At 50.1% G+C, this 26313-nt stretch overlaps 1 protein-coding gene across 6 annotated transcripts in view; it reads right to left on the reverse strand.

Annotated features, from left to right (window-relative positions):
• DIDO1 (death inducer-obliterator 1) overlaps window positions 1-26313 on the reverse strand; it is a 49451-nt gene that overhangs the window by 17919 nt on the left and 5219 nt on the right. For 2 of the 6 annotated variants that reach the window (XM_038572817.1, XM_038572822.1), the window contains exons 2-7: window positions 14666-14819; window positions 14040-14156; window positions 12346-13183; window positions 11348-11669; window positions 9076-9288; window positions 7894-8104 (exon numbers count right to left, since the gene is read on the reverse strand). In XM_038572817.1, the coding sequence (XP_038428745.1) occupies window positions 7894-8104; window positions 9076-9288; window positions 11348-11669; window positions 12346-13183; window positions 14040-14082 (1627 nt within the window). In that variant the 5' untranslated portion in view covers window positions 14083-14156; window positions 14666-14819. The other 4 variants (XM_038572818.1, XM_038572821.1, XM_038572819.1 and 1 more) reach the window with 4 other exon arrangements.

Below are 26313 nucleotides of genomic sequence, written 5' to 3' on the forward strand. Positions count from 1 at the left end.
GGGCCTGCAGCTGCATGCAGGTGCTCACCATGGCCTGGACCAAAGTCGAGTGGAAATGACAACGCTGGTACAAGAGGGAAAGTGGCTGTGTGACAATGTCCCCACAGGCAGCCCTCTGCTTGTACCCGTTACTGGGGGAAGAGAATAAATGAGCACTTTTGGTCTAACCAAGGATGCAGTCAAAACTGCTCAACTTGCACAAGACTCTATGATGCCGGTACTTTCTCTTCACAAAGAGAGAATATAAAGGATTGATTATAACCGTACTGTATTGGACCATGAGAATCAAGGTCTCAGGTGAGCAAGGAAGAGGGTTCCGGGCCAGTGCCGTGGCCCCTCGGTCCCACGGCCAGCCGGCCCTCCAAGGACAGTGATGGCTGGTCAGGAAGTGGTGACCCCAGCAAGGCCAGAGGTGCTGCACACAGCGCACAATGATGGGTCTGGAGGAGCCAAATGGTCACAACAGTGGGCCCGGAAAGCGAGCCAGGGCAGCACACTGGAACGCCACCTAGGGCGGTAGTCAAGCCACCGAAGGACCCTCGGATGCATTGTCTCCCCAGGTCCGGGGTCCTCTCGAACCTCGCAGTCAGCCTTCCACATGTGCTCCAGCACCTTTCGGTTTTACCCAGGGATTAAAAACCATCCACTCGGCAGTCAGTGTTCTAACGAACAAGGGTGAAAATTCTCAATCTGAAGGATTGCCCACAGAGAAGCCTGAGCAGGGGATGGCACTCCCAAGACCACTGTGGGTGCCTGGCTGTCTTCGTGGAGGGCCAGGGCAACGCTCCCACAGACCCCCTTCCTCCAGCAGCCGGGAAAGCCCTGGCATCTCAAGGTTTTCCCAGGTTTTAAGATAAACAAGGCTTGACCATTTTATGAAGCTTGTAACAACGGCATTACTGCAAGGACCCAACTTAGGGCAGGGCTTAACCTGCTTCACTACCAGGCAGGAGTTCCGCCCTTCAATCCTGTATGGTTACCTCACACAGCTCTCCAGCCTCATGCCTCCTGTCTGCCCCTGCCCGGGGTGGCCTGTCCACCAGAGCCCGGCGCTTGCCGGTAGCCTCAGGCCTAAGCTGCCTGGCCACCTCCCCTGCCCACTGTCCCAGGGCAGCTGGCTCATGCCACATCCACCCTGCTGTGCCCTGGGGAACTGGATTTCATTTAAAGGAAGCACACTCCACACAGCGAGAATGCCTCCTGAAGCGAGAGGTAACCTCGACCCTCCTCGGAGCACCGCATCACGTCAGGTGCAGAGGCCTCGGGCAGTACCCCACCTCAACATTCAGCTCACATTTGGCTGCAAGGTCCACCTTGCCCAGAGGACTGCTAGTTTGGGGTTAAGTCAAACAGATGGAGGTACTTTTTCTTATGGGAAGCGGGAGTGAGGAAAGGGCAGCACAGCAAGGACACAGGGCCAGATGGCAAGGCCCAGGGCACACGGGCCTTGAGCAGAGGGAGGCATCTGCCCGCCAGCAGCCGTGAAGGAAGCAGCAGCCAGCGTGAAAAGTTGAGGCCCAGAACGGGTCAGTCCCTGCCCTTCAGCAAGACGAAACTCTGTGGAGCAGACTTTAAGAGCATGCTCAAAATAAGCTGGCCTAAGGCACTTCCAGAAACCCCAGGAAGGCTGGTCACGTACAGGACACCCGTGTCTTTGACACTTGATATTTAAGTGGCTGCAGGTGAAAAACTTAACTCTAAGAACACTCACTGCAAGATGTCCCGGTCAGAGCCTAAGATCAGCAGCACCGCCTGTCTAAGCAGGGTTTCCCCACTCATTCAGCAGAACTCCAAAGCAAGGTTATATTTAGGACATTCTCAATACATGTGATTAAAGTGACCTATTATCCAAAAACGGTTTAATGGTAAATAGGCAATCTGTTTCAAAAACTCGGGATGGCTTTTCTTAAAAATCATGCTATTTCATAGAACCAGTTGTTACTCGTTACAGTAACTTTCATTATCCCCTGTGCTTTGGGGAAGCATATGACAGGTATAATCAGAGAAGTAAATTCTTAGTACAATGTTCTGAAACTGATGGTCTCCACCAGCAAGTTGGACATGACCCTCTTTCTTCTACCAGGAAATGTTTAAAATGTGCCAGTATTTTGCAAGTGCCTATCTGGTAAGTGCTGGAGACACAGCTGCAGTTGGTCCCCTTGCAAGCTAGACTTGTGTGAGCTCCTGCCAGAGACAGACCCCATGTAGTGCTGCAATGTCCTCAAGGTGACAGGAACACTAGTATTTTTGAGCAGAGCTAAAACTGTTTGAGGATTCATCTGAATTCACGGTGTATCGTGCCGTGTATGAATTTACAGAAGGGCAAAGAATAACTGCGTGACCAACCAGAAAGTGCTGTTCTAGGAGAGCGCTCGAGGTGGTTTCAGGAGCCCGAGGACTCCCCCAAGCACTGCAGGGCCGCGGGCAGCAAGGGCGAGGTGCCCACGCGGGCCAGGACCTGCTCGTGGGCAAGGGCAGGGGCGCCGGGGCACCAGGCCCTGGTGGCTGCGGGAGGAGGCGAGTCTGCGGAGCCCTGCAGAGCCCTGCGGAGCCCCAGCCCTCCCCCGGCCCGGCCGCCCACAGCGGCCGCGCTCCTCGGCCACCTTCCCGCCGGGCGGAGGCTGCGGCGCCGCAGCATCGCCGGCCACTGGGTGGCACTGGCGGGCCTGGGCGGGCGGGCGGGCTCGGGCGGAGGCGGCGGCCCAGGTGAGGCTCGGCTCCGGCCCCGGCAGCCCCGGGCGGCCTGAGCCCTCAGAGCGGCGGCGGGGGCTCTACGCCTTTTGTGCTCTCGTCCAGCCCCGACTGGTACCAGTTTTCCTTAAAAATCCCCAGATGGAAGTTACCCTCCTCTCAGGCAGGCCCAGCGCCCGAGCGACTGGCTGGAAAAGCCAAAAAAAGAACAGTGAGCTTCTGGCGGGAGGACCGTTCAGGTAGGGGTGCGTTCCAGGGTGCGGGGGGGGCCTCAAAGGTCCCGCTGAGACCACACGTGACACCCCCCCCCCAGACTGACACCCAGCCCCTGCTTCCCACTGCCGGCGACCTCCGCGTGCCCCCCACTCCTGCCGGGTCCCCAGTGCGTTGGGCGGCAAGCGCAGGGCGCACCCCAGGGCTCTACCACAGGAAGGGCAAGGCCAGGGCCCCGAGGGCCCCCGCAGGCCGCAGTGCCGTGCTCAGCTCAGGGGGACGCGTGCACAACCGGGTTTCCCACTCCAGCTCTGTCTGCCCGTCAAGACTTCTCCTGCTGTGAAAAGTCAAATTAACAGTAGCAAGAGAAAATCAGTTTGCTTTTTGTGCCTGTTTGTTTTAAAGTGAAATTTTTTTTGGAAGCACAATAAAGTACCAATTTGCTTTCGTATCAGGAAATATGTATTCCCAAATTAACACTCAAGAAAGCATAAGCTACATCCCTGATGCTCTTCAGCTAGACATCATCTTTGGAATGTCTTTATGTAGATCGCAGCCAAACCATCACGGCGTGGCTCCACAAAGATGTTCTAGGCTTTTTTTTTCTTACTGGTGTCCAATATTTGAGTGACTTACACTGTTACTCTCCACTTGTAAAAGACCAAGTATACACCTGGAAACAAGTTTCACACGTTATATCTTGAAAATAAACCCCAAACCTGATTCAGGTTGAATGGGTGATCTATAAAAAAGAACCGGTCAGATCATCCCTCAATATGAACCAAACAAAATGGGATCAAAGCCTTGTGTGTGGAGGGGGTGGGGGGTGGGGACAGGTGCCTCACTCTTCCTGACTACAGGAATGGAACTGGGTGAGCAGCCCACTGCCAGGGCAGGACGGGATCCTGGACTTGACACTCACTTGGGAGTAGAACTGCTGCTTTCCTGAGATCCCTCAAACTGGTTAACAGGCACAACCAGTTTTAATAGGATGAGCTTTTAACCAGTATCATTTGTACCTTAATTGTTTACTAGTTCACCCAACACAGGGGGGTGGGGGAACGTTAGGAGAGCCCACTGACCCTCCCGTCAGTCCCTTGTCCCAAAGGGCCCCATCCCGCAGAAAACCCCAAGGCTGCTGGCCCTGTGCAGACCAGAGTTGGGGCTCTGCAGCAGTTACCTTTGCGTGCTTCTAGCTCAACTTCTCCAGGTTCTTGCCACTAGAGGAGGGCCCAGCCTTCACTTCAGCACTTCTTTGGTTTACAGAAGCAAAGAATATAGCTATTTGCACGGGGACGCATCATACACTTAGAATCAGGACTTGATGCAAATGCCCCTGAAACTCCTGTGCCGTATCGGAGGGCTCACAGCGGCATCGTTGAGGGAACCATGGACTCTAGAACACTGATGCCACCAAAGGGACGTCCCTGTAGTTTCCCACTTTAGGCACCAGTCGACCCACAGCTCCCCAAGGTCATACGAAGTTCAACGGAGGGCAGGTGGAGTGAAGCCAATCCTGCTGGAAAGTTCCAGTGGCTGCCGTACAACTAAGGAGGCAGCACTGGGTGCTACTTGTAGCTTTAACTCCAATGTTCAAGTTCATGTACACGTGAAACCTTTCCTTGACCTCATTTTCTCAAGGTAGCTGTTTCTTAAGCTTGTAAATAGTAAAAGTCTGAAATACCAAAAGAATACCACTGAGAACCAAGGGAATTCCAGACATTAGGGATAGCATAGAGTTGTCAAGCTAAATCCCTGATCAGTCCAAGTTTTCGATTTTCCTCTTACTAGGGGGAGAACCTTGGTTCAGATGTACCAGGTATGATTTGTCCCCAACCACATTTTATTGCCAATGACAATCCTGGAATAGATGGATTAAAAATGGCTCACGTAACTGATAAAACTCACGACTACCCACTCTCAAGGATTTACATTTCTACGATATATTCTTGGGCCCTAATATCCCCTGAATATTTATTATAGGAAACTGGTTTCTGCTCAGGGTTTCTGAAGCGTGCCTCTGGAGCCCACACCACTAGTTATCCTCGCGACAATCCGTGTTCTCCTTGCTCCATTTCACAAGCAGGTGGACCATCTGTGTGGTGTGCCCGTGAACTTAACAGGGGAAATGTTTCTATCTGCATCAGGTTGCTTTAACAAATCTGAGTCTCGGTGTACAGAGGTGGTTATGGTTTTCCATTCTATTCTCAAAGCTAGATGAAACTGTAGAAATCACATATCCAGTCAAAATCTGTTCAGAATCCCAGTGTTTTAAGTCCCTTAATAAGCCATTTGGGGGTCCCAGATACCAGGAATTGTGCCTATGAATATTAGAATTCCACATCCAAATGCCAATCAATCAGGGACATTTTAGAAAAGTTTTCAGCCCTCTTCATGCTTTGACAACGGGAGGTTGACCCAATAGTGAAAAAGAACAGAAAAAAATAGTTATCAAAACAGGAATGTCATGATTTAGGGAAGCAGTGAAGCAGCAGTCACTTCTCTATGTGAAAAGGAACCATACAGAAATCCTCAGAAAGTTAAAAACTAGGGAGAATGATACGTGAACTTCATCACCTGGAGAACGCAAAGCATCTCTGCTGATCCTTCCGTGGGGAGAAGCAGAAAGGCTGCCAAATCCCTGCCTGTTTGATGGGAGGTCCCCTCACACCCTGTTCACAGGACAGCTCTCCCTACCCACAACCCAGGGTCAGTAGCAGGAGCCTGGGGGTGGGGGTGGGGAACGGAATGGCCCAAGACACCTCCTGGGCAGTGGCACTCCCACTATGGGCTGAATGGGGATCTCCCCACAGACCTGATATGCACCAAAGTCAAAACGTGGGAACGGTTCCTCCTAACACCTGTCCCAACACCAGCTGTATCCCAAACCTAGCCCAACCCAGAGGAGCATGCGCTGCAGCCAGCCAGAAAGGCAGGAGGGGATCCTTGTGGCACGTAGGGTTCTGCTGCATGTGTGTGTGCTGCCTGACATCCCCACTGTGAGGTGATGGTTCGGGGGAGAGGCAGAGACACAACTGCTACTCACCGAGGCTGAAGTCGGGTATTTTACCAGTGACCGGAAGATGACACTTCTGGGATAACAAAAAAGGATCAGAAGCAACTAGCTTAAAAATATGTCCCTTATGCATGCTATAATTGTGGATATCCATCAGCTTTAATTCTGAGATGTACATGTGCTGAAAAGGGCCATCAGACACACTTCTCTGTCCCACCTGCAGCAGGTCAAGCTAGTGAGCTGATGTGCAGAAAAAGCAGCAGAGGTGAGGAGGAGCAGAAGCAAGCCTCCTTCTGGGCCTCCCTACCCTGAGTGCTCCCCTCGTCTTCCCCCACCCTCACCCTCCGTGTTCACACTGGGAGCACCCTGGGAGCCTCGAAGCAGCTTTCCAAGTCTGGATGGTAGGGATGGGAGCTGTACTGAAGCCAGCCACCCAGGGCTTCTGGGCTTCCTGACCCGGCTTCCTTTTATTGTTATGTGCCTATGACCAACTCAGAGCTCCGGAGCACCATATTCCAAAGCGACTGCTCCCTCAGTGTTCACTGGTCCATGATGCTTACTTCCAGGTATGTGCATGACCTCCGTAAACGTGCTACTTCATTTAAGATTTGAAATATGTTGTTAGCATGGAATTACCTCAAACCACCTAAGGTGTATCAGGGACTTATTTAAATACAGCAATCAATTAACCTGTGATTGAGCAGCTCACCCCTAACCTCCCCCACCCCTACCCACCTAGAACTGCCTTGCAATTTACTTAAGACTCCATTCCACAAGCCTCGGGACACTTACATTCTTAAAGTGAGCAGCTACACACTTTCCCAACCCCATCAGCTGTAGCATGGACCCGTGGGAGCATCCAGCTGCAGGAATAAGCAGCACACACTTATAGTCTGGGAATTTAAAGCTACTTAATTTTTTGGTACTTTCGTAAAAGGTACAAACAACATAAAACACATATAAATTAAAACTGAATGAAAACAAGGATGCCTGGGCGCTGAGGCTCAACGGCTGAGCGTCTGCCTCCAGCTCAGGTCGTGATCCTGCATGGGCTCCCTCCCAGGGAGCCTGCTTCTCCCTCTGCCTCTCTCACGAATAAATATTAAAAGAAAAGAAAATCTTAATAATAGACTAAGATGTGCCCTATGGATCAATTTAAATTTTCAAAACTTATTTTAGGAGTGCTTGGCTGAGAAGCCAGAATGGAGAGAAAAGACCAGGGCCTCGTGCAGCTATCAGAACCAGCAGGGGTGGAGGTGGGGATGGTCTGACCCGACAGTACAGGCCTCCAGGAGAGAGAGTCAGGTCCTGGGTGCTGCTGGCACTCTCCCTTCAGTGAGGGCACTGCTCCAAGGGCCAGAAGGTCAAACTCACTTACCTTGGAGCATATGCAGCAGTGGTAAACAGCCTTTGGCACTTGAATATGTGTGTGTGTGTGTGTGTGTGCGTGTGTGTAGTATTTGCGTCACACACGAAAAAAATTCCTGTTGGATCAAAAATAATTTAACTCCTGAAAATCACACTTGAGTATCAGGTGCAACAGTACCTGCAGAAGTGGATTCCCACGAGAGGAAGGGGAGCCCTCCCAGTGCAGAGAACAGACAAGGTGGACAGACTCCTAAGCCAGCAGGGCTGAGACAGGCCAGAGTCTGGGTGCCAGGAGCGCACCTACCCAGCACAACCTCGCCGAAGACCAGAGATACTTACCGGAGCCCGACAGTGAAAATTAAAGAGATTAAACACATTAGGTGCCAGGTGAGACATTTAGCAATGAGGTTTGTACAGCGTTTTGAGGTGTGTATGGACAGGTAGGGCCGACAGACTGAGGAGGTTCACAGGGCTCGGGCATCTGCTTCCGTCTTTACAGCTGCAGCACTAACCATGGCTAAAGCTCCTGGTCCTGGACAGGCCCATGTGACAGCTGTCCAGAAAGACCAAGAGGGTTCCAGACACTACCCCTAGGTGATACATACATTTATACAACAGTGGTGGCCAGAGGGCAGCAGTCTGTTCTGGCTTTACTGCATTGTAATTGTGGTCGCTCGCCCAGGACGGCGTGCCTTCACTGGTCGCTTCCTTCGCGAGGACCTCGCTCCTCGTTGGGGCCATCGTCGCCCTCTTCACGGTGTTTTCTTTCTTGTCTGGAGCTGGTCTTTTGTGCAGAGAAGAGATTCTAATGCCTGCCTGGATAACCAGCAAAACCCTAATCATTAACGAGGTCAGAGAGGAGCCTTTGCTCATCGTGTTTTGCAACAAAGGTCATGATATGCTCTACAGTTGGGGTCTTTCGAAGCCCCTCACCACCCTCACCGGGGGCTCTGCATCTGCCGAGCAGCAGGGCTGGGCTACACTAGCACATCTGAGCAATCTGAAGGTCCCCATGGAGGGACAGACACAAACGAGGACCTGGGTGACAGTGTACTGGGTGAACACTGTGGACACTGGGAGACCAGAGGAAAGCGGTGTCCCGCCTCCTCTGCCAGGTGCCTGGCATGGTCACCATGGTACTCTGCACAGCAGCAAGTACTGCTCTGGGGTTCCCCAAACTCACAATCACTGGTCTGAAAAACTATACCACCTAAAGGCCAAACAAGTGTTGAAAAACATTGAGAGAATTCCCCCAAAGGCACTACTTATGCCTTGTTCATCACAGATATAATGGGGGCCACAATACACCATGCTGACCTGAGCCACTCCTGGCGAGGGCTTAGAGGAGGGAATCACTCCTGTGATTCCTAAGCACCCAGGACTCTTCTCGAATCACACACAGCACAGGAGAGAGACAATTCCAAGAGCTAGGTCTTGAAACAAGACACACCCACTTCCCACCTCCAACTGCTGGAGTCTAAATGCCACACAGATTCCAACAAACCCCAGCTCTTCTCCCAAGACTGCCAGGTCCCGGATGGAAGGCTCAGTTCCCTCCTGCACCTGCATCACTGCGGTCAGTGCTAATGACTCCCTCTGCGAGAGGGAGAATATATGCTTGTGTGTAACAGACACGGAAATCGTGAAGGCTGGAGGATGAGTCAGCTGATCCCACTGGCACTCCGCCTGTGCCCGATGTCCCCCACGCATCACAAACCCATCAACTGTGCCTGCCTGCAACACGCAGACACTTAACCATTTCAAATGGGTGGTCTCGATCAACTTACCTGAACGCTACATTTCGGAAGAATGAGCTTTTCTGGCTTCGTCTTGGTCTTTTCTTTAGGTTTTGGTTTTTGTTCTTTACCTGAACTCAGAAATTTCATAGTAGCCGCAGCATGTTTTAGAATACAGTCATTGCTGCAGTAAACTGAGTCAGGCTGCGCCACGTGAGAGCACCCAGGGCCAATACATTTTGAGGCACCAGGAGCCTCCACAACCTGCAGAACAAAACATGTGGCTTCAAACAACGTACTTACCAATTTTAGCAGTTAGAGCACTTTGTAAAATTTCTATTTGTAGTGCTGAGCTTGCTAATTTTAGGAGACGCTAACAGCATTTTTAATACACAAAGTATTATCTTTGTTTCTTGAAAAGTGCCCGACTCGATCCAACCTAAGGCAGGGCACCCACAGTAACTACACTTCACACCACCCGTGGCAGGCAGAACTGGACGGGGGCCCTAGGACTCTGCCCTGACACACATGCTCTGGGGCCTTTCCAACAAAATGGGGTTTCACACCCATTAATAAGGTTCCATTGAAGGGCAAATTGGAGTTCTGCAGATGTAACTAAGGTTCCAAATGAGACGATTCTGAGCAATCGAAAGGGTCTGGCTTCATCCAGAGAAAATGTCACAAGAGGGGCTGGGCCTTGTAGTAGAGAGAAGACTCCACTGCTGGTTTTGAAGAAGCAAGTGGCTCCTGTGAGGGACCTCCATGAGGGTGAGGCTGCCAGGTGGAATCCAGGAACACCCATTCAATGTGAATCTCAAACAGTGAGTGACTTTTAGCACTGCTGAGCCACAGACATGGCACAGGGCACATTCACACACAAAAGCCACTGGAACCTTTCAGAGGTGGGTCCCTCCCCAACCAAGCCTCTGATGAGACCCCAGCCTACACTGGCAGAGGGGTCCCGTCTCTTAAGACCCCTGCATAGGCCTGGCTAAGCCAAGCCCAGGCTTCTGACCATGGCAGCTGAGCTTAAATAAATGCGTGCTGTGTGAAGCTGCTAAGACTTGGTCACTTGCTATGCAGCCAGAGGAATCTAACAAGACCTAACCCTACTGCTTCTGTTAACAATTGCTAAAGTATTTTTTTTTTTTGATGGTCAAGACTAAAAAAAAAAAAAAATAATAAAGTATTTTTTTTTTTGATGGTCAAGACTAAAACACACATGAACGTGTCCCTCAAATGTACTTGAGCCAAATCTTATCTCTTCAATTAGATTTTCTGAGACTATTTTTTTTTTACATAGAATCCAAGCTTGACCAAGAATAGAATCTAAGCTTATCTACCCTCAAACATGAAAAACAAAAATGTGAAATTAAAGTAACTCTTCCCACTAATTTACGTCTCCATGAATCTTTAATAACCAAATGTGACACAGTTAATACCATTACTATATATCATACAGTACGTCCTGACCTCTCCAGGCTGGCTACATTTAGATGGTCCAGACCTCACAGCACATCCACCCTGGGGCTTCCAGAGCCCTCAGGCCTTCTGTATACCCAACACCTGCTGAAGGACAGGCCTCCAATTCAAGGTTATCTAGGGCCTCAGGAAGGGCTAGGGGAACATGCTTACAAGAGCCTGTAGCAGTGTCCCTCAGCATCAGAAGCTAGCGACACACCAGAGATGTGACAAAGAACCACGGCCTCAAAGGGGACTAACACCCAGATGGTGGGAGCACCAGAGTGCCTGAGGCTGTTCCAGAGGGTGACGCCAGCAGCCGCCATGCGAGGTGCCTCGGACACCAGGGATGAAGTGGTCTCAGTGCCAACCCCTCCCACCAGCACAGCTCTTGGTGTCTCACAGTGAGGCAGGTACAAGACTACCAGCCCTCTCAGAGTGGTGAGGTCAGGTGAAACAGGTGCATGTTTACTTCTGGAACTCAAAATAATTTTGTTGATACGTTTATGTGAAAACTGAGATTCCAAAAAGAATATTTAAGGAAAAACTAACTTTAAAAGATGAGTTCGTTTAAGGAAAATATTAGCTTGATACGAATAGTCTATGCGGCTGCTAAGATTTAAATAAAGAAAGGTCCCCTGTGGTGTCCCAAGGAACACAGAACACAGGAGGCCCACGAAACCACATGCAGAGGATCACCTGCACCCAGAGCCCAGCCTGCAGCAAACATAATGCCACTTGCAGCGAAAAACTTAAACAGCTCCAAAAGAAGGAAACTCTTCAAGTCTTGACTTTTCTGTTGATGGGAGTCTGAGACCTACAAGGTCACCCTCTATCAGTGACCTCTCAGACAAGTACTTACAGGCTGGAATATCTTGAGCTTTTTCTTGCCACTTGGGTTTGCAGCCTTCTCAATTCTACCCTTTATTCCTTGGTCTTCGCTAGACTTCTGCTCTACTGTTCCTATACTTGTGCAGTCTGTGCCATCTGTGTCTGCCGGCCCGCACTTGGCCTCCTGCTGCTCTGTGCTTTCTGAGTTCGTCTCGTCCTGCACCTGCAGAATGGTGCAGTTTGGGCAGATGTAATCTTCGCCATTCCTTTCCAGGAGTCTTCCCCGGGCCTCAGAGATGCCCACACAATCGCCGTGAAACCATTCTTCACATCGGTCACAACAAATCATAAACCTAAAATGGTAAAAATACTGGCATTAGGAATGAAAATACGATAAACACTCGATTTTAGGCGTATTAAAAAGCTGTATTGATCTTAACACCCTATTATGAAAAAAAGCAAAACAGAGAAAGAGAACAGATAAGGAATATCCATATGCCCTTCTCTCGACTTTATCAGCAAACAATTATGTGTCGGGTTTTTTTGAGAAGCATTTGGAGTGAGCTGCAGGCTTCACGGCATTCTAGCCTAGAGACCTGCACACCTCTATCCCACTGAACACTCCAGGTGGTAGCTCCCCAATACCACCCAGCATCCAGTCAGACAGGCTCTAGTTGCAGTCCAATCACAGCCTGCCCACACGTGCTCCTGTAGGCTTAGAGTGGTGCTGTGCAAGAGACACCCAGGATGACAGGAGAGCCCTAGCCTGTGCTGCCTCCTGTGCCCCCCCCACCCCCCACTGCAGCAGTGGGAAGCCCCGTGTGGCTACAGGAAGTCCCTACCCTTCTGTGACTTTTCTTTAATCAACGCCTCATTCATCCTTTCCAAGTGAACAAGTTACTCATGCAGCCCAGCTCTGGAATGCATTTCCTCAAAATGGACAAAAATCTCCCTCACTGTCCTCATGCCGTGGATATCTCTGGAAGCTGGGGACCATCAGCACCACCCCACCCCCATTCTGTGGCCTACCTGTTGTTATGCGGCTGACGACATATGCAGTACAGAGCATTGGGCTCATAGGCCTCACACTCAGGCTTCTGCCTGCCTACATCCCCGGGGTCTCCGCCTTCAATTCCCTGAGCGGCCTTCCCTTCCAGCTCCCTGTCTCCGCCATCTTTCTCAGCCTGGGACACCGTGCCCTGCTCAGCCTTGGGCTCTTGCTTGCAGGGCAGCACGCTCTCTGTGGCATCACCCGCCTCCACATCCACAGTCTGCGTGGGATCCTGCTCCCGGCGCTTCTTCCTCAGGCGGCTCTGGAGGCTCTTGGGTCTGTCGGCCGCCTCTTGTTCCCGCTGTCTTCGCAGGCGGTTCTGAAGTTCTTTCAAAGTCAACCCATCACTGTCACTGTCCGAGGTGTCATCCTCGTCCTCACCTCCTTTGGCCTTTACAGAGACAGCTGGTTGATCTTTATCACCCGTGGGGCCAGACGTGGGCCCGCCCTTCCCCTCAGAAGTGCTCTCCACACTCCCTTCAGATGCTGTCTCCACATCTGTGACGGGACAAGATGCTGGTTCACTGGAATCCTCAAGGGAGACAGCTGCATTCTTCCTTCCTCTCCGTCGGACTGTTGTAAGAAATTCTTCCACCCGCTCAGTCCGCTTTGGCTGCCTCCCACTGCGTCGCAAGGAGAGACTCTGTTGCTGCTGCTGGGGCTGCTGCTCCAGAGAGTCTAATTCGGCATCCCCAGCGCCCTCTCGCTTGGCAATGGTGGTTCTTCGAAAGCCCCAAGTTTTCCTGAATTCTTTGCTGGTGGGTTTGATGGCCTTGGGTACTTCGTCATTGCTTGGGTCACCTTTTTCATCCATATCTAATGGTGAAACGGAACCAAACCACAAGCAATGTTAATGAGGCGACCTTTTTTTGCCAATATAACAAATTTCTGAGCTCCAAGTACACACAGCTTTCACACAAAGGAGGGAGCACGGACACTGATGAAACAATTTTCTACCTAGATAAAGTGAAGGTATCCATTCAAACAAGTTATCTTGATCAAGGGTCCTAAAAGGTAGTATGGGAGAAGATCTGAGGAGACTCTGGACTGAAGTCTCAACAGTCACACATCTAACGTTCAGTACACAACTGCCGCTAGCAACTCAAACCCATCCCTCCAGCACTAGCTGCTCAGTACAGGGTTCCACCACACAAACAGCAGGGAAGCCTTCCAACAATGAACAGCACAAGCAGTGCAAGGGAGTGAGCAGAGCTGGTGAGCTCAGCAACCCTTGTGCTCGTTCCCACCACCCTGGGCACAGCAGATGGATGAACTGCCAGGCTGTCTTGAGGCCCAGTGTGCAACAGGACTGGACTCTGGAGCCCTGAGCTGCTATGTAAGTGGTCCAAGCATCCTGCTAGAGAGAAGGGTACCCCGCCCCCCCCAGCCCTGCTGTGAGCCAAGGGCTGAGTAGCCCCCATGGACATCTTGTGGGGATAAGGGCCACCCTGCTAAGCCTTGCCCAGCTAAGCCCTGCCCAGATCCCTGAGCCCCCACTCCGGGGGTAGCTGTTATGCAGTAAGAGGTAAGTTGGCTACTTTTGAAAATAATGACAGGGAGCTGTTAAGTGTACTTATTTTTTCTCACTTTCTGATAGACTATTAAAGGATCATGCTTATGATGAACTCAGCTCCTGTTTCAAATGAGAAAACCTGAAAAAGATCATATATACCTTGAAAATTTTTTCCAAACTTCAATCCAGGCTTCAATCGCATTGAAACGCTAATGCTGACTCAGCCTTTATGCCATTTTCCATCATAGGGGAAGGACTGTGATAGGATATGAAAACCTTCAAGATATAAAATACAAAACCACATGCAAACAGATTTCTTTACTTTCCACGAAGTGCTGTCCCTTCCCACTTTCCTGCTAGCTCTACAGAACCCTCACCCTAGAACATGGCCAGCTTGCTCCTGGGCCACACAGAAGCTTATGGGAGCGGTTGTGGTATCAGCATGTGTGCCACCAAGGACCATACCACATTTCTGGTCACCTGAGGCTTTCTGCAGGAAGAACTCTCCTGAACAAAACACACTTATTACCAAAGGAAGTATACGATGCCGGGTACTTGTACCAATAAAATGCCAACGGAAAAATAAAACAGTGTCCTGAGTCAAATTCTCAGCATGTGGCTGAACATTTGTCTAAACATCTTATGGCTAAAGTTTAGAGTATTTCAAATAAATATGAATGTTACACTGGTTCTTCATATAAAATGCCACTTCAGAAACAGGAACACATTTTCAAATCTATTAAGTGAAAACTGTGCTGGTGATGTTAGCACTGGTGCTGCATTACCTGCCCAAACACCAAAAGCTCGGTTGGGCAACTTTTCCGGAGGTCCAAACACCTGACAGATAAGATCGCTTGGTCCACGAACACAGCTGTTGTCCGTCACTGCTCACAGGTAACAACAAAGATCATCTCAAGACTGTTCCTGTAGAGTAAGCTCCTAAGGAAAAAAAAAAGGGGGGGAAATCATTTATAGATATAACTGTAACTAAAACCACATTAAAAAAAAAACCTCAAACTTTCCAAGTAATTTTTTGAGTATACGTTATCACATGATCCACTCAGGGAGTCAAAAAAAAAAAAAAAGAGAGAGAGAGAGAGAGAGAGAGAGAGAGAAGAAAAGGAGAGAACACTGTCCCCTTCCCTAAGGGCTTGTGCAGAAGGCAAGGCACTGGACCGCACTCTACCAGAAGGCAGCTAGGCCTGGCCACTACGCAGCAGCAGGGAGAAAGCTGTTGCTAAGCATGCAGAGGCCTCAGCAGTACCCTGGTTTCCAAACCAGTCACTGGTTATCAGCTGCTTTTCAATTAGGACCCTACTTCTGATAAGGGCCCAGCTTGATAAAACCAAACACAGAGAGAAACACAAATAAAACATGAAAAGACTGAACAAAATCCACAAACAGAAGTATTTAAAAATTCTTAATACTGGAGACACACCATCATTTTAAAGCTCAAGAAAGACTAGACTAATAATTACTTAACGTCGATGTGCTACATCTCCTCTACATGAATTTAAAGAACAGTTCTCCTAGATTATACTCTTGCAGAACGCCATTCCTACTTGAAACACACACCAAACAAGCCTCTGTTCCAGTTTAAGTCCTCAACATGAATCTTTTCACACATTTCACACTCCAGCCCCCAGTGCCCCCTCCCAAGCCAGGCTCTGAACCTCCACTGCCCCACAGCTCACCTGCCTGCCAGGTGGGGACTACTTTGTAGGGTCTCCTTAGCGACCCCAGAACAAATACAAACATTATGATGATTCTCCTCTTAAAGAGACAGCGCCCACTCCACTCTGATTAGCAATCCACCATCATAGCCACCAAATCTCTCACATATGACAAACGCATCTCAAATTGAGGCCTGGACAGTTCAGACACCTTTACTTCTCAAAAGAAACTAGAAATAAACTTTACTTTTAATATTTTGCAACACCGAGCATTTATATAGGCAAAGAAAGTAAAATGTACTTAAGGAATGAAAAATTTAAATACACTTTAATCTGAAAAAGAAACATGTTTCTGGATTTGAGCTCTGAATAATCAATTAAAAAAGGAAAATAGGGATCCCTGGGTGGCTCAGTGGTTTAGCAATTGCCTTCAGCCCAGGGTGTGATCCTGGAGTCCCGGGATCGAGTCCCACATCAGGCTCCCTGCATGGGGCCTGCTTCTCCCTCTGTGTCTCTGCCTCTCTCTCTCTCTCTCTCTTTCTCTCTCTGTGTCTCTCATGAATAAATAAAATCTTAAAAAATAAAAATAAAAAATAAGAAAGGAAAATATAGTTATTTCTGTGAATGGGATGACATGCAGTATATTCAAAATACAACCAATCATTTTAGATAACGGATTCATTTACCTTGTCTTTTTCTTTGCAAAAATGATGTTTTGATAATTTCAACACAGAAATTCTAATAAAAATTTCGGCACATGAAACAAAAGTGTGTGTATCAAGACAAAGAACAAAAAATCATGTAGAATCCCTAACACCACTTGAATGTAGTATGTGGTTCTATACCACACAGTGCACAGCAGGAAGGATACAGCCAAACCTGCAATCATATCATGTATGTAATAAGCACTTTCCCCAGGAAGGCAGAGGAAGGTGGGCATCCCTGAAACTGGGAAAATGAGAACAATCTACGAGCACTGAATGCACTGAAATAACGTAAAATTTATCTTTCTTCATTTCTAAGTGCAGTATTTCTTCTCAGCCACCAAGTGCTCCATTTCCCACTAACCAGAAGTTGCACGAACGAACGCTGTGGAAGTTCACATGTGAAGATGCACCGCACAAACCAGAGCCTCCCAACTGCTCTGCTCACGGCATGAACAAATGGCCGTGAAGCAATTTAGGAACAGGCAACTAGTTCTTCACTCTGCTCTCGTGGGCCCCTTTACAGTCTTAGAAACAGAGGGCTCCAAAAGGCTTCTGTTTATGTGGAATATATCAATATTTCCAAAATTAAATTTGAGAACATTTTCAGGTAATTGTGGATGCTATTTGACCTCATGATGAAATTTGACAACGACTAGTTTCCTAAGGACAGCTGCACCGTGGAGCCCGAGACCTCTGAAATCATGCTTTCCTACAGGGAAGTCACAGATCTGTCAGGCACACACTCGGAACCCATCACTGTATCCGCGTTATGTTGGTCACGTGGAAAACCCTACTTTACTGACTTATGCAGACTCCACGTGTCAGCACACTTCATCACAATACAGAAGACACACAGTTGTTTTTTTGTTTTTTGTTGACACACAGTTGTTAATGCGACACCCACCTCCTCGAGTATAATTCCTGGTAAGCCATCAAGCTTGTGATTGCAGATACAAGCTCTACAAAATCGTAATTCTTACTTAAAAGCTCAAATTTTATCATTAGCAACAAATACCGTCGGTTGCTTTCCTTGGGACTCACGTGCATTCCTCTCTGAGAAAATGCCTGCCAGATACTGGGTCTGAAAACTGGAACCTTGGGGCACCCGGGTGGCTCAGCGGTTTAGCGCTGCCTTCAGCCCAGGGCGTGATCCTGGAGACCCGGGATGGAGTCTCACATTGGGCTCCCCACAAGGGGAGCCTGCTTCTCCCTCTCCCTGTGTCTCTGCTTCTTTCTGTGTCTCTCATGAATGAATAGATAAAATCTTTAAAAAAAAAAAAAAAAAAAGAAAGAAAACGGGCCCGTCCATTCTTTACTGCACGGGGGGGGGGGGGGGGGGGGGGGGGGCATGAAAGGGTGGCCAGTCTGGCACAGGGCTCCTCCTGGCTAGCCACCCTGCTTTGGGGTACAGAAGTGCTTTAGAGGTGCTTGCCATTTCATTACAGGGAATTTAAAGGGATGGGGCGGGACCCTGGAGTGGTGAGGTTCACCTGAGTGAACAGGCTCTGCTGCCTCTTCAAGGACATTCTTAGGGGTGGAGGGTGGAAACAGCACATCTTAGGTGATCTACAGATGCTCAGCAGCAGACTGCACACCGTACTGTGATATGCCACTGTCCAGACTGGTTTCTGTATGCCAGTGCAGATGTCCATTCAGTGAGAAGGCTGACGGTGCCACTGTCACCACCCAGAGCTGTGATACCCCCAGGAATCCAGGAAACACACTGTGAGAACTTCATTACACTATTAGTTAAGTACACCTTGGATATGTGCAAAGCAACAATACTTCTCTGCACTTTGGACTGAGAAGGGGCCAAGTATTCCTTCCACAGAATTCTGAAACCACTAAATTCTCAATTTGGATTCTCCAACTTCAAAATGTTAAGCTGCCAGATGTGGTTTCTTAAAAACAGAACCCAAAATACCCTCCCAAAATGTAATACATTACTTAAAAATCAAAACTCAAAATCAGCAGTCCATATCAGTGATGTAGGACTGTAGACCGTTGTAAATCTGAGGGTGCAGCTTCCAGGACACATGCACACGGGAGTGATGGCAAGGTACCCGCTGAAAGACCTCTGCTTCTCTATAAACTTCAGAGCAACTTCTCTAAATGCTAGGCTGTGTGACCACATGAAGCTCCTATTTCCACAGCAAGACAATTAGAACACAGCTAGGGCCCCCAGCAGGGAGCCAAACACTGTTTTTCCAAACCTCATTACCCCTCCCGCCATTTCCAAAAAGAAAAATTTTAATCTTGAAATAATTTTAACCTGCCATCAGAAATTACACACGTTACAACAAAGCCTCATTATTTCTGATGAAATTCGGACAAACCAAAGTTTTCATTTTGTACTTAGGCACAGTTGTGACCCTGTGCCTCACAACTAATCCTTCCTTGTGGATAAAAGGTTGAGAAGATGGGAAATTCTTCAAACGACTAAAAGAGAAAATTTTCCCCTAACTGAAGAATCTTCGGCAATCCAGTCATTACTAGAACCACCCCAACGAGCCCCAGCCCGCAGTTACAGACGATGCAGCAGCCCCCAAAGCACCCAAGCTGTCCAACTGTTAGCAGCGGCCACGGCCCGCATGGAGATGGTGGCTTCGAGAGCAACTCTGCTTCTCCTCACGGACCCCAAAGGTCTGCAGCAGCAAACACCCCCTCCCTCACCCTGTGCTCTGGCCATGGACAGAGAGAGGTTTGGGCCCACAAAGTAAACTAAGAAATCCAATTTTTGTTTATTTGAACATCTACACAGAATCTGACTTGATTAATTCAGTTTTGCTGCTACCAAAAAGCACTATTATTAAAATTCTTCTGATCAAGTGAAGGTGTCCCCAACACAGTTAAGTTTCTCAAGAAATCAACAGAGGGATCCCTGGGTGGCGCAGCGGTTTAGCGCCTGCCTTTGGCCCAGGGCGCGATCCTGGAGACCCGGGATCGAGTCCCATATCGGGCTCCTGGTGCACGGAGCCTGCTTCTCTCTCTGCCTGTGTCTCCGCCTCTCTCTCTCTGTGTGACTATCATAAATAAATAAAAATTAAAAAAAAAAAAAGAAATCAATAGAAAATCTAAAAACAACCCTGTTTAAAATTTCTTAAATTTTAAGAAAATTGGAAGTTCTGCTTTTACATGTATATGGAGACAAAAAGCATAAGCTGCTACTTGAATGCCTCTTGGGGACTGATGCCCCAGCCAGGCCCTGGTGTCAAGCTGGGCCTCCAGCTCAGCACGGGTGAGCAAGGGGGCACTGATTTCTCTCTACTCAGTTTCTGTTGCAGAACACAGGCATGACCTTGGTGGGCAACTCTACATAAGCGTCAGGAGGCCAAACAGCTGCGTTACATCTACCAAAGTGATGGAGAAGGAAATGAGGCTTTCACTGTTCTGTTTCATGCTGCGGAGGGGCTTTGGCCATGGTCTGCATTTTGTGCCCCCAGCTCCCAAAATTCACGTTGAAACCTAGTCCCACGGTGACATTACTAGGAGATGGGGCCTTTGGGAGGTGCTCAGGTCATAAAGTTGGAGCCCTCATGAATGGAATTTATGCCATTAAAAAAAAAGAGCACCCAGAGAGCTGCCCTGCCCCCTGAAACCCTGAAGACACCTCACCAGGGCCTGACCATACCAGCACCCTGATCGTGCGCTTCCAGAGCTGGAAGAAAGAAATCAGCCCCCCAGTCTGTGATCTTTTGTTAAAGCAGCCCAAACTGCTCCCTTCGTATTTCTGAACAAAAACACAATCTCAAACACTGCAAGGGACTGTAGGAATCCTACATCGTAGGGGACTGGTACTCCCAAGATAAGGCCACCGTTTGGCTCTCAGCGATCCTTTGATTTGTACAGGGTCTTGCACTCATTAAAAGAATCTGCCACATGGGGCAAGCTTGGCTACTCCTAAAAGCCCAAGAATGACCCTGGAATGGGTTCCCAGATGGGAGTCTCCTCCCCTCCTTCCCCAACAGAAAGAGAGGGGAAGAGGGAGAGGTCTACGTATGTTTACAGAGGGGATGAGGGCAGCATAAGTCACTTCCCAGGACAGTGTGACATTTAAGTGCCAGTCATCCCTGCTAAGCACTTTGGGGGCTGTTTCCCCTCGAGGTGGGTGGGTTTCTAGGTCCTGAAGCTATTAAGAACCCTGGACCTTCCAGGGAGGACCCCCCTGCCCAAGTGGCCACCCTATTGCTCTTATATCCACAGTGGTCTGTTTGGGTCCCAATTGTGTATGTGGGTGGCTGGCTGGCACTCCCTTCTGGCACCAAGAGGGGGCATCACTTCAGGACCCTGCACCCTGTTGTGGTTTCCTGGGTTCACAACACAAGACTGGATCATTCCATAGCCAATATAGGCCACTCTCACCCCCATTTTTACTGCAACAGGAATTAAGGATCTAGTGAAAATCCATGCACAATGAAAGGGCATCCTACAATCCATGCAAAGGACCACTTACACACTAAGACTGTAGTCAGGCCCATATGGCCTAAGGCCAAAAGAGGTCGTAGGGTCCTCCCACCCAGCCAGCACCCTGGCCATGCAATGGGCCTCTCGCTTCCTTTCAGGTGGTCTACTTGGAGAGGTGTGCACTGGAACACCAAGTCTTTGCAAAAAGCAAACACATGGCTGAGCCAATAGAAAAAACTCAGAGACATTGTCTATCCTCCTAAGAGTAACCCATTACCCCAGGTGTTAAAGTTTACAGAGTCAACTATCTTGTAAAGTTTTCATTTCTTAACAGCAGAGGCATTTCTAATCATAATTAAAGTAGACGTTCTCAATGTATGGCCCACAGGCCTTTCAGGAGGTCCCCAAGTCAAATTATCTGCACAAACACAAAAGACAGCGTATGCCTCTCTCGCTGGCCACTCATAGTAGTACACTGTAGAGCTTTCCAGAAGCTAAGTGACAGTGATGTTACCATAGTCTGCGTGCAGATGTGAGAATTCAGATGTTGTCAGTTAAGCCAGAAGTCAAAAAGATTTATTAAAAATAATAATAAAGCAATGCTACCTCTATCACTGTTTTTGTCTTAGAAGATAGTTTCTACACCACGTTATTCATGTTAACATGCCTGGTTTTATTACTTAAAAATGAACAAATAAATTGAGATACCTCCACTTTCATGCCAAGCACCGTAAACAAGAAGACAGAATGACATCAACAAAAGCTCTGCAATGCTCCCAGTAACCGCAGGTGACCAAGAGGCTCTTGAGTGCCCAGGTAACTTTACAGGATAGGGCAAAAGCAGTGCTGCTCCCCCCCCCCCCCCCCGAAGATCAAGCGGCGGCAGTGCTGCTGTAGTACCAGACTCCTCCACACCCTGCCCCTGCCCTTCCTCAACCACAGTTTCAAGCAACTACAGAGAAGATGCTTATTTCCAATTACGAAACGGTAGGCTCACACAGTGACTACCACCTGAACTCAAAGACAACGTGGTCTGGAGAAGATACAGAGGCCCTGTCTCCCAAGCACCTGCTTCATGAGTGGTGCTGTCAGGACCACAAGTCACAGGCTGGCCACGAGACAAGAATCATGACTGGGGACCTAAAGTCAAGAAGTCATTGCATTTTACTCGGGAGTCTTCCCATTGGCAGAGGCCAATGTCTCATCTTGTTTTGGAGGGTAATGGAACAAGGTCCAAGCTTAAAGTTACAGAATAAGAGGATTTTCTGTACCCAGTTTTACAGATCCATGCACAGAACCTGACGGTGAAGCCTGCACATGTGAGGAGGGCGGAGGAAGGCTCTCTTACTACTAAGAACCCCCATGCTGTGGAAAGACTGTATAAACCACAATCTGACAAACCCAGAGTCCACAACCAGTGTCCAATAGCCCTGTTGTCTCCACGGGGTGCTGGGGCATCTGGCTGGGAGTCCCAGTCCTGCCCATGGCAGCCCCCAGTGCCCCTCGCCCCCAGGTATAAGTGGGGTAGTTTGGCTAAGCAGATTGAGGTTGGGAGGCTCAAGGGGGCAGCACAGCAGTTGATGACGAGAACACAGGCTTTCCATCAGGATGTTCCTGGCTTCAACCCCAGCTGCAAACCTAACAGGCAGACAGGCTGAACAAGTGTGCTTCCTCACGGGCTGTGGACAACTGTGAGCTCCCAGCTTCCTAAAAGGCTATGTGAGACTACACCGTGTCAAGTGTCAGCGCTCACACACCGCAAGCATGCAGTAAGCGATCAATGTCATCTGTTAAAAAGACAATGTCCGTGTTGGTGTGCATTTGGGGAAACAGGCCTTCTTAAGAGTAATATCTGGCAAATATTTAACAAGATCCCCTTATGCACTTGGCACGGGGCCAGAGCAGGTGCATTTGTAAGGGTGCTCCCAGCCACACTTTAAAAAACAAAAACAAAGGGGGGTCCCTGGGTGGCTCAGCGGTTTAGCGCCTGCCTTCAGCCCGAGGTGTGATCCTGGAGGCCCGGGATCGAGTCCCCACATCGGGCTCCCTGCATGGAGCCTGCTTCTCCCTCTGTCTGTGTCTTTGCCTCTCTCTCTGTCTTTCATGAATAAATAAAATCTTCAAAAAAAAAAAAAAAAAAAAACCAAAGGGACACAAACCAATGTCCATCATCCAGACACTGGTTTGAGGAGGTGGAGGGGGAACTAAGGATATCCACAAAATGGAATTCTTTAAGACTGCAATTAAAGGATGAACCACAGAGCCACTGCCACGGAAGTAGTCCTACACATGAGTGAAGAGCACAGGTCACGAGTCAGCCCTGCACAGGGACCACACTCCCTAAATACGTCCTGCCACACACACACACCCACCCATGTTCATGAACAGGGGAGGAGCTGTGACGTGAGCTTCTGAATGGGACCATTTCTGGAGTGTCTGCTTTGTTTTTCTCATATTGTTTCAGTTTTCTATATACATGTTTGTAACCTAACATAGAATAAAGCTATCTCCACACTGGGGAGAAAAACCTCACAAACTTTCTTATAGAAGTGTATTAAATACCATTTAAAACTCTGTATACCAGCATATGAAAAACAAAACCACAGCATCTGAGTTTGATACCCAGAGAGATACATCTGCTTTACAAATAGCACACCAGATAACCTACCGATTAAGCATATTTTATAGCCATGACTACAAAAACTTTTATTAAAATACACACAATTACCTCTCCAATTTCACATAACAACTTACCCTAAAAATTACTTCTCAAATAATGAGGTCTAAGCAAGTGAAACTCTTTTCCAGTAGTGTGAGCACCTAGACCAAGTGAGCTCAAGTCAGACCATGTTTTGATCCCTCTTCTATCAACTGTAAACCACAGAGCCTTTGTAATGGAATTAGCACTCATCATTCGATACTAACCACAAAGAGAGGAATGTTAAACATCCACTGTTAAGAAACCCCACTGCCCAAGAAAGAAACACAAGGGAGAAACTCCATTTAGGAAAAAAGCCTTCTTACTTAACGCACTTCCTGAGTCTGCCAGGCACAGTAATCAGGCCTCTAGGAGAGACACTGTCCCACTGTAGGGACCCAAGGACAACAGTCATCTGGCCTAACCTGTAAACACGTCCAATCTTTTGGCTCTCTTAAGCCATTTCCATTTCCAAGCTAAATGGAAATCCCCCAGGATCACTAGACAAGTGTGTAAAGGTAAAATCTATCACGTCAACAGAACTAACAACAACCAGAACCCGGAACACTTGCAAGCATAAACCAAACCAGAAAACAAACCAGTCTCTGAGCTGCTCTGGAATGGACTCCTTGTGAGTTAGACACCTGATGGGAGGAGGACTTACAGCGTCAACAGCAGGACCTGAAAATGCCACTCTGCCAACTGAAAATGGGAGCCCAAGTCCCCACTCCAACCGCTCACCCACAGCAAGGCCCACCTGAAGCACTGAGTGGGACCCCCAGGACACATTTCCTCAACAAGCCACTGTGATGCTCACACATGCGCACAGCTATGAGCTTCATTGTTTGACAGAAATCAGTAACTGTGGGTACCAGCGGACAGGAAGGAGCAGGAGGGAGCAGCCAATTACACTTTTTTTGGTGCCCTTTCTCCCTATCAGTACAGTACTTACTTTGCTTGGAACAACCTGAATTTAATCAAATACTAACAAGGGACAGCTCTCGGTGGAAAATGAGAAGATCCACGTTATTCCTAAATTTGTTGTTAAAAGTGTGCAAGAACGCAGTCACACTAGAAACCAGGGTGCCTAGAACATGCATTTGGCAGGAAGTTTCACAACAGAGCCTGGGGCAGGTCTTCCCAGGGGACACTTCTGAGATACCTTTGCTGGATTTAAAACAGAAATACTGTGGAGTAGTCCTAGAGACGTACACGCATCCACACCAATCCCAGGTGAAGGAGCTGGGATGTCCCCACAAGTCCCCACTGCACTTGTCTCTGGGACCAGGAAGGCCTTCCAGATTGCTGTCACAGCCAGGGTGGTTAGCACACAGGAGGCAATAAATATTTGCATGATAAACGGAGGAATTATTCTGAAGGTCACAGATCTTAATTCCTTAAGATGCATGGCTAAAGCACCTTTCTCGGAGGCATATTTCAGCAGAGCCCGTGTGGCTCAGGAGAAGCTGTGGGACATGTGTCTGGGGTGGGCCCGGCAGCCCACTTAGAAATAAGCTCTGAGCTCCTGGGAAAGTTCCCTGCCTATGCTTCAGTTTCCTGGTCGTTACAACCAGCACAAAAAGCCCGAGAACCTCAGGCTCAGGTCTCATTCCTTCAGTGCGCGCACGATACCGGATACCTGTATCTGCGGCCAAGGGATGAATTAAACAGAATCTTCAACTTCGCTCACATGCTGTTGTGACCCATGGCCCCACCTGTGAGCTCATTTATTGAGGTGCCGGATTCAAAGCAAAAAAAACCCCTGGCCCTGAGCAGCTCTGGCCCCACAGGCACAGCGCAGAGGCAAAGGAGCCCTGCAGGTCCCCGGGCCGCCTGAGCGCCGTCGCACCCGCGGGTGAACGTGAGAAGTCGGGTCTCCACTGGCACCAGTCGCTGCAGTGGGCCCTGCACCGAGGCGCCTGGCCGCTCGTCCTCAGGGGTGAGGCGGCTCTGCCCACCGGGCCCTCCAGGACCTGGAGCACAAGGAAGAACTGGGGCGGGCCCGCGGACCGAGACGGGCGGAGGGAGGGTCCCGGGCAAGGAGGCACCGAGGGCACGAGGGGCACCGCGTCTCCGTCGGAAGCTCAAGCGGGCCCTCCTGCTGTCGGGGTGGCCGGCGGGACACAGGTGCGGCCAGCGCACGTCAAAACGGCAAACAAAATACTCAAAGCCCGTGTTTCCCAGGGTTTCCCCGAAAGCCCTCCCTGCTTCCTAAGCAGCGGCTGCAGCGCCCCCGCAGGACCCCGCGGGGCTGGCCGGCCTGCACCTGCCGGCTCAGCGCCACCAGACCGTCTCCAGCACAGCCCCTCGGCGCCTGGACTTCGGGAGGCCGCGCTCCGGCCGCTCGGGCTCCGCGGGGTCACCGCAGGGCGCGCCGCTCCCGGTGCCATCGCACCGCGGCCAGGCCCCGAGCTCACCCCCTCGGGCGGACCCGGCGCCCCGGCGGCCGCGCAGGGCCCTCGGTCGCCCCGAGGTGACCCCCGCGGTGACCCCGCGGCCCCGCTCCGCCCGCGCTCCCGCCAGCCCCGCGGCCGCCGCCATCTTCTCTCCTCGGCGGGAGCGCGGCGAGCACCGGCGCGGACGCCCAGCTCTCGGCCGACCGGGCCCGCGCCCCGCCCCGCCGCCCCGCCCCGCCCCCGCGTGCGCCCCGCGGAGCCCGCCCCCCCCCGGCGGCCGGGCGCCACTCACCGCGGGTCGCAGGCCTCCGGGGTCCCGCAGCCATTTCCTCCGAGCTCCGCGGAATGGGCGGGAGGGCGGGGTCGGCGCGGCCACCGAGACGCGGGGCTAGAGCGGCCGGCCGCGCCCCGAGCAGCGCCCCCGCGCGGAGGGAGGAGGCCCCGCGCCCTGCGCCTGCGCCTGCGCCCTCCGTCCGCGCCTGCGCCCTGGGCCCGCGCCCGCGCCCTGAGCCCGAGCCTGCGCCCGCGAGGGCCGAGGAGCCGGCGCCGCCCGGA

The sequence above is a fragment of the Canis lupus genome, chromosome 24, assembly GCF_011100685.1.
Source record: "Canis lupus familiaris isolate Mischka breed German Shepherd chromosome 24, alternate assembly UU_Cfam_GSD_1.0, whole genome shotgun sequence".
In the NCBI taxonomy this organism is placed as follows: Eukaryota; Metazoa; Chordata; class Mammalia; order Carnivora; family Canidae; genus Canis; species Canis lupus.